Here is an 8909-nt window from a genome sequence, read left to right as displayed (position 1 = left end):
CAGGAACATTTTGAAGATCCACGGCAAATGGGAATGCAGAATTAGAAACAAATAGATTAGCCATGATCCTAACAAATGACAGAGGCAGCTCTCACAGCCAACTATAAACTGCCATTTGACAGAACTCACGGCACAGTGGTAGTGTCCCTAACACTGGGTCAAGAGATCCATAATCAACTCAGTGTGCTGGATGCATGTCACAAACAGACTAATGATGCCCTTTATAGCCATTCCAGACCGTGGAAGCAAGGGTAAACCAATCTGCACGGAGTCTCCTACTTCATGGTCAGTTTTGCCATTGGACATATCCAAAACCTGACCCCAATTCAAAGATACACACTGAGGGGCATCACTTCTACAATGAACACATTGCTTGATCTGTGTTCTGTCAGAGCTGGGATGGCTCCATCCCACAGCATCAGATGTACAGTGGTGGAATGATCGTGTGGTGACCACAACCTTTGTTCAAGATGTCCTAGTGCCCCTCAGTGAGAAGTGACTCAGTTTTGCTCGTTTTCTGTTCAGAACATCAGAAGTACTTAAACTGAATGCGAACGGGGCTGCACCTGCTAATAGGGCTCAGTTTGATGAGAGAAATATTTGAAGCTTGGCTAATTTTGGGACATGAAACTTTTCAGACCAGTTATTCTAGTGCTAAATAGATGAGAGACAGATGAAGGGGCAGAGTCATTCCTGTTCACATTAATACATAAATAGATCCACAAGTGCCATAAATCATGCTGCAGTTAAGCTCCAACCCATCAGCTGTTAACCTGACAATAAACAGCCAGTTATTATCTTTTGAAAGAAAATGGAGGTAGTAAACTAGAGAACCACCATGCGTTTTTAACACTTGCATTAACAATGGCTGTGATGAGCTTTGGGGATGTAGAGATTGCAAAAGGAATGATACAAATGCATCAATTTCTGAGAAGCAATGTCCCAAACACAGGACTAAACCACCAGTCACGGCATCTCCACACAAGGATCACCTAACAAGGCGGCAGTTATTTATGCACACGGAATCGGTGCAGAAATAAAATACCCACAAGCTCAACAATGTGGAACTAATTCAGCCTCTCAGAATGCTGCAGGATTGAACGTGCATGAAGATTCAAGGTCGGCTCTGTAGCATGTCACTGACCTGAGTGTCCCGAACAGATACAGATGGTTCCAAATTCAACACTAGGTCAGGACAACACAAAGGAGTCTGTATGAATGCATTCTACTCCAAACAGAATCACAATCTGTGGCAATGAGGGAACCTTCTTTCTGACATTTCACCCTTCCATGACAAAACCCGGCCTCAGAGTGGGTGCAGTGCACAGACACCAGAATGATCACTGATGTTAAAAGGTTTCTCATTGAGGGTGTTGGTCGCATAGACATAGAACAGTACAGCACAGAAACAGACCCCTTAACCAACAATGTTATGCCAAACATAACACCAAATTAAAGTAATCCCTCTGCCTGCCCTTAGTCAGTATCCCTCCATATTCACATACTTACCTAAAAGTCTCAAATGCCCAAGTGCCTCCATCACCACCCCTGGCAGTGTGCTCCAGACTCTGACCACACTGTGTATAAAACCATGCCCCTCATCTCTTTTGAGATTTGGTTTCATTCTTTCAAGTATGGAGGACATCAATAACCTGCCCTTCACCATAAGGTGAGAACAGAGGGGGGGGGGTCATTGACAAGTCTTTCATATAAATGATGTGGACGGGAGCATAACACAAATAATTAGTAAGTTTGCAGGTGACACCAACATTGGAGATATAGTGGACAGCAAAGAAAGTGATTTCAGATTACAACAGGATCTTGATCAGATGGGCCAATGAGCTGAGAAGTGGCAGATGGAGTTTAATTCAGATAAGTGCGAGGAGCTGCATTTTGGAAAAGCAAATCTTAGCAGGACTTATACACTTAATGGTAAGGTCCTGGGGAGTGTTGCTGAACAAAGAGACCTTGGAGTGCAGGTTCATAGCTCCTTGAAAGTAGAGTCGCAGGTAGATAGGATAGTGAAGGCGGCGTTTGGTAAGCTTTCCTTTATTGGTCAGAGTATTGAGTACAGGAGTTGGGAGGTCATGTTGCAGCTGTACAGGACATTGGTTAGGCCACTGTTGGAATATTGCGTGCAATTCTGGTCTCCTTCCTATCGGAAAGATGTTGCGAAACTTGAAAGAGTTCAGAAAAGATTTACAAGGATGTTTGAGCTATAGGGAGAGGCTGAACAGGCTGAGGCTGTTTTCCTGGGAGCGTCAGAGGCTGAGGGGTGACCTTATAGAGGTTTACAAAATAATGAGGGGCATGGATAGGATAAATAGACAAAGTCTTTTCCCTGGGGTCGGGGAGTCCAGAACTAGAGGGCATAGGTTTAAGGGTGAGAGGGGAATGATATGAAAGAGACCTAAGGGGCAACTTTTTCACGCAGAGGGTGGTACGTGTATGGAATGAGCTGCCAGAGTAAGTGGTGGAGGCTGGTACAATTGCAACATTTAAGTGGCATCTGGATGGGTATATGAACAGGAAGGGTTTGGAGGGATATGGGCTGGGTGCTGGCAGGTGGGACTAGATTGGGTTGGGATATCTGGTCGGCATGGACGGGTTGGACCGAAGGGTCTGTTTCCTTGCTGTACATCTCTATGACTCTATGCCCTGCTTGGGGTCATGACATGCCAGAAGCTACACTGGACTAGCCTCAACAATACAGTGGCTAAAACAGCAGATCAAAGGCTGAGCATTTTTGCAATGAGTAACTCATTTCCAAACTCCCCAAAGCCTAGCCACCATCTACAAGTCAGGAATATGAAGCAACAGTCTCCACTTGCCTTGATAGTTAGAGCTCAAACACTCAAGAAACTCAGCACCACCATTTGAAAGCAGCCACTTAATAGGGTCCCAACCTGCCACCTTCCACTATTGACGGACAGAACCAGCACTGTGCACATCTACAGGATGTTCAGCAGTAACTGCTCTAGGCTTATTCAACACCACCTTCGAAGCACAGGAACTCTACCACCTGGAACAGCAAAGGAAGCTGGATAGGAGCACTCCCTCCAAGTTCCTGAACAAGCCACCCACCATTATGACTTGGGAGTACCTGACCATCACTTCACCAGCACTGGGTCAAACCCCTGGAACTCCCTTTCAAACAGCTCTGTGGACGCAGCCGGTCAGTGACTGCAGCAGTTCACCAACCTCTCCAGGGCAACCAGGGGAAAGGCGCAAGACACTCACCCAGCCAGTGAGGCCCACGCCCAATTCATGAACAAAAACAGAAAGGAGTAAGAGGCATGAGGAGAGAACTGTCCACCTTCTTGGGAGGGGCCATCAATAAGGGACACAGTCAAACTGGACTGTTTAAGGACTGATGTATGAATAGATCAGGAGCAGCTCTCCTCCAAATTCTTGTTATGGCTGAAGATTTTACTAAAATTACAATATGGAGAGGACAGAAATCAAGATAAGCTGATGAAATCACGATTCACACTGACTTGCTCCTGAGTTGCTGTACTCCCACTAAACTGGTAAATGGTTCTGGAACTCAGGCTGCATTGCAGGAGTAATAGCTTCAATAGGCACACATGACTAATGCTGTGCTGTCCAGCAGGTCTCAATTTCAAGTCTTGTTCCTAAACAAAAAAAAAACTGAGTTTCAATTAACTTGTTTGGATCCGATTTAACAATCCCTGTGGTCCCCACTATCCTGAGGTGGAAAATGGAATCCTGTGATTTTGGACCAGGAGTAGAGACACCAGCATTAAACCACAAGAGCCCTCAGGTGGTGGTGATGCATCCTAACACCCTGAACTGAAGAGCCTCCTGCTTCACTCACTCAGCTAGCCAAGCATGCTAAATTCCTGTTGCACACAAAAGGTTCAATTTATATAATTTGTCACAAGCTCCTGGACTGAATGAATGGAGCAAAGATGCAACGAAAAACAACCCGAATAAACCAGTGCAACCATTAGCAACTATATTCAAAGCGAAAATGACAAAACTTGCCAGATATACAGAGTATCAGAGGAAACCGCATCCTGCTGTGCTTGGTCATAGGTCACTCTGCAGGCCGAGAGTTACTATCACTCCCAGCATGACTAAGACCAGGCTCAGCCAAGCCCCGTCCTCCCTTCTCTCACAAGAGAGCAGAGACAAGCAACAATTGAGGGGTGCTGGGAAGTTGCTCCTGATGCTGATTGTTCCTCAGGAAAAGCCAGTACCTTCAGGATAGAAAGGGAATTAAAACAGAAGGGGGAATAAGCTCAATATTTGAGGAAGCATTATAGTAACAGAGCCACTGTTTTAATATCATTTATTGTGAAGTGTAAAACAAGCGGTAAAAAGTAAAAACCAAGCTTACATTTTGTTTTTTTAAACCTTAAACAGACAACAAGATGCAAAAACAGACCAGCAGCCATTTTCAGTGTAATGGATTTGATTTCAAAACCGTACATTGTCTGGAATGTTCAACTATCATCAACTAAAAGCCGAGTGATCTATATTTAAAATAAAACAAAGAGTATTACCCTGAATTTTTCATTTTTCCCTCTCCATGTTTTTTTTTGTTTTTTTTCCTCCTATAGACGGACTGAATTTGAAGATGGAGCTGAGATTACTCTATCTCCTACACTGGCTCAATATGAACATCTTTAAACAGTGATAGGGAACCTAAGCCTACGAATCTTCATCAGTCTGCATCATTGTTAAAAGGAATATTCTTCCCGACGAAACTGCAATCATCCCCCGTTTGCTTCACTGTGTCTGTGGGAGAGAGAACATATTTAATGTGGAAATTAGTGGGGTCACACAATAGGGTTTGCGTGCCATCAGATAGATTCATTTCTATGGCAAATGAATTTCAATATAGATGTGTGAGGTATTACATTTTGGGAGGAAGAATATGGTGGTCACATACTGTCTGGATAATGAGTCTAAATGAGGGAAGAGGAACAGAGGGATCTTGGGGGAAGGGATGGGGAGAAATACACAAGTCACAAAGTAGTGATGCAGGTTAGTAAGGCCACAACAAAAAAAAAAACAGCAATAGGGCTACTTTCTACAGCAACAGAACTGAGGAGCAGTTATGAAAATTTTATAGAACCTTGGCTATACCACATTGGAAGTACTATACACAATTCTGGTCTCCAAACGCTAAGATATAAAGGAGGTGGAGAAAGAGCAAAGAATCTGAGGATATTCTAACTAGCAGAAAAAAAAACGAAGCAGTTCACAGGGTCTTTTCTTCAATAAACAGAAGGGGCGAGCAAATAGAGATCTTTCAGATAATGAGTGGGATTGATAGGGTTGATGAAGAGAAAGTGCTTCCATTTGTAAGGGAGACCAAAAGTAGGGGCTTAAAATGTAAGACAGTCAGTAATAAGTCACAAAGGAATTCAGGTGAAACCTCTAGAGCCCGAAGGTGCTGAGGATGTGGAAGTCACTATCACAGGTTGTACTGAAGCAAACAACAATGCAATGAGGGGCAAGCTAGACAAGTACATGAGGGGGGAAAGGAGGATATGCTAAATAGGGGCTGAGATGAAGCACGGTGGGAGGGAGCTTGGAGGGAAGATGAACTCCAACAGGAACCACATGAACCTAGTGGCCTGTTTCTGTTCTGTAACCTTTACGTGTTCCAAACACAAGCTCATCTCTCCACATTGCTCATGGATTGGGACATAGTCCTAACCTCCAACATTTCAACTTTAACCTAAACTCACTACTCTGAATGGACAGATTGCTAGCTAATTGAGGAGACTTATAAACTGTTCGGATTAGGGGCAGTTTATCTGCTTATTCATAATCAGGCTACATTGATCAGAAACTAGCTTTATCGAAAAACCACTGATATCGCTGAAACTTTGTTTCAGGAAAAATGAATAAAAATATTGAAAGAGAAATCTGTCAGGTTGAGGAAAGAGACTAACTGAACAGCTCTTTCAGAGAGATGGCACAAGCATGATGGGCCAATGGCGTCCTCCTGTGCTCTACAATTCTAGGATCAGCTTAAGACAGCATCTCTTCACTGTGTGAAAACTAACCACGGTTCTGAGCCCAGAGGCCCTGATTGCAAATTAATTGCTTCACAGATTATTTCAATAGGGGAAAAGCATTTCAAATGTTAATTCCAATCCATCACGTAAACAGAGTAAGCAATTTTCACTTTGACTGGGACGATGAAGACAAGAGAGATTTGTTTCCAGAGTCACTTATGTGTTGCATCCTCTAATGCCCGTTAATGAAATTCTTCAACGGGTCTGCTTTAACATCGAAGTACATCTCATCACCGAAAGACTCAAATGTGACAGTCTTAAGTCTTCTGCTTCATTTGAACCTTCACGAGGAGCAGGGATAGAAAACTGTGTTCAAGAATTTACTGCAAGGTCTCAATCTTCTCTCAGGAAAGCCAGTCCATGTGTCGGATAACTTTGGTGATTGTTATGTAAGGATCTTTGTGACCTTGCCTTTCACCTGTTGCTGATACGCACTGGTTTGGTCACGTATTACATTCCATCTGAGGTGATGAAAGTACATGGTAGGACATCCCACATGATCCAGCACAACTGGGCGGCAATGGCTAAAACGGAATATGTTAACATACCTGGGGGGAGAGACAGGTTTGGGGGGGGGGTAGGGAGTAAGAGAGAAGATGAGGGAGGAGGAATGAGGGGGTTGAGAAGTGACTGGGGGGAGGGGGGGGACTGAGAAGGCCAGAAAGAGACAGGCAGAGGAAGAGCACACAGAAAGAGAGAAACAGAGGCAGGTTTCAATTCACGTGGCGTCACCTGCATCTAGAAAATGCCACTGGGCAGTGATCAGGAATAAAAGCTTCGGGGAAACGTCACAGCAATAAGTTGTACCATAAACGCTTCCGCTGAGTCACCACAGAAAGTGGAACCATCCCACATGTTGGTTCCATTGAGTGTGTAACCACTTAGGTAGAAAAAGAGAGAGAGAAAGACCATGGGTGTGTGTGTGCGGGTGTGTGTTTACTGCAGGCCAGGTTGAGTTGTTCTTAGCCAGAGCATCACGATGGTGGGTGAAGGCAGAGCCGTGTCCAGCAGGCACCCCTGCCATAAGGAGAGGAAGGAGTTAAAACCTGTAGGAAGGAGGGGGGTGCAGACGTACCGGTTGCCCTTGTTGTGCAGGTGGCTGCTGGGGGGCAGGCTGAGGTGCCCCAGGCTGCCCGTAGTAAGCTGCCTGCTGTCTGTAGTACTCAGCCCACGCTGCACTGTAATCCGGTTGGGCTCCTGGTTGTGGTGCTGCTGCTGCTGCTGCCGCTGCCGCCGCTGCCGCTGCCCCTTGGGCATTCTGAGCTGTGGAACAGATTGGGGACACTTAGCACCAGCCACTGTAAAACCCAGGCCCACTACAACATATATGCCAGCCCAGTGTGACATCCACCTCACTCTCCTTCACAAAGCCTGCTCGACAACAGTATTCCACAACTAAGCACATGGCGATAAACTCAACAAATCAGACAGTATCCAAGACGACTAACTGAGGGCACCTTTCAGAACACGGACTTCTCTCTCCACACCCTGGCAGGTCTGCAGAGCGATCCCAGTTTTTGGCTTGTGTACCACTAATTGAGACTGCCCTGAAGGCATCATACAATCAATGTAACACCTCAAGCAGAGAAATGAGTCTCATCACAACAGCGACAAGGGAAGGGTGAGAAACAGTGACTCTGACACCACCACCAATACCCTCTAACCCAATGGCACCCACCTCAGCTGGAATGGCCCCATATTCGACATGGAACTGCCTGGTTACAGCACTGCCCAGGCTGACTAACACCAGTATGACCAACCCTGGGTTATTAAAGCTTCAGGACAGATTCCCTTCAGTGTGAAAACAGGCCCTTCGGCCCAACCAGTCCATACCGATCCTCCAAAGAGTAACCCACCCAGACCCATTTCCCTCTGACTAATGCCCCTAACACTACAGGCAATTTCCCATGGCCAATTCACCTGACCTGCACATCTTTAGATTGTGGGAGGAAACCGGAGCACCCGGAGGAAACCCAATCAGACACAGGGAGAATGTGCAAACTCCACACAGACTGAGCCACCGTGCCGCCCTATTTCAGTTGCTCCACTGAACATTTATACAGCACAGAACAGTACAGATCCTCCGGCCCTCAATGTTGCGTTGAACTTTTATCCTACTCTACCATCGTACCAACATCCATACCCGTCATTTTACTCTCATCCATGTACCTAGCCAAGAGTCACTTTAATGTACCTAATGTATCTGACTTTACTATCACTCCAGCAGTGCATTCCACACACCCACCACACGCCGTGTAAAAAAACCTTTGACATCTTCCCATATCTTCCTCCAATTAACTTTAAATTATGCCTGCTTGTGACAGTCATTTCCACCCTTGGAAAAATTCTCAGACTATTCTATCGATGCCTATCATTTTATACATCTCTCATCCTTCTTCACTCCAATGAGAAAAGCCCTAGCTCCCTCTACCTTTCTTCAGAAGACATGCCCTCCAGTCCAGGGAACATTCTGGGAAATCTCCTCTGCACTCTCTCTAAAACTTCCACATCTTTCCTATACTGAGGCGACCAGAACTTAACACAATATTTCAAGTGTGGTCTAACCAGGGCTTTGGGGCTGCAGCATAATCTCGCCTTTAACCCTGTAATCTGCATTCAAATTTGGCCTTCCAAAATTAATCACTTCACATTTTTCCAGGTTGAACTCCATCTGCCACTTATCAGCCCAGTTCTGCATCATCTCAAAGTTCCATTGTAACCTACAGTAGCCCTCCATCCTACCCACCACCCCTCATGTCATCGGCAAACTTACTAACCCACCCTTCCACTTCCTCATCCAATTCATTTACAAAAATCAGGAAGGGCTGAGATCCCAGAACAGATCTCTATGAA

General features: G+C 45.2%; 1 protein-coding gene across 3 annotated transcripts in view; it reads right to left on the bottom strand.

The window, feature by feature from the left end:
• Positions 1 to 4298: 4298 nt before the first annotated feature.
• The window catches only part of khsrp (KH-type splicing regulatory protein), a 44522-nt gene continuing 39911 nt past the window's right edge, over positions 4299 to 8909 (bottom strand). For 2 of the 3 annotated variants that reach the window (XM_087983256.1, XM_087983257.1), the window contains 2 exons: positions 7132 to 7319; positions 4299 to 4764 (listed from right to left, as the gene is read on the bottom strand). In XM_087983256.1, the coding sequence (XP_087839382.1) occupies positions 4756 to 4764; positions 7132 to 7319 (197 nt within the window). In that variant the 3' untranslated portion in view covers positions 4299 to 4755. Of the gene's footprint in view, positions 7320 to 8909 lie in introns of all 3 variants that reach the window. The other variant, XM_087983255.1, reaches the window with a different exon arrangement.

Source organism: Chiloscyllium plagiosum, unplaced genomic scaffold, assembly GCF_037043375.1.
Source record: "Chiloscyllium plagiosum isolate Xiang-an unplaced genomic scaffold, Cpla_swu_hap1 HiC_scaffold_45, whole genome shotgun sequence".
Lineage (NCBI taxonomy): Eukaryota > Metazoa > Chordata > Chondrichthyes > Orectolobiformes > Hemiscylliidae > Chiloscyllium > Chiloscyllium plagiosum.
This window is presented reverse-complemented; position numbering and strand designations above follow the sequence as displayed.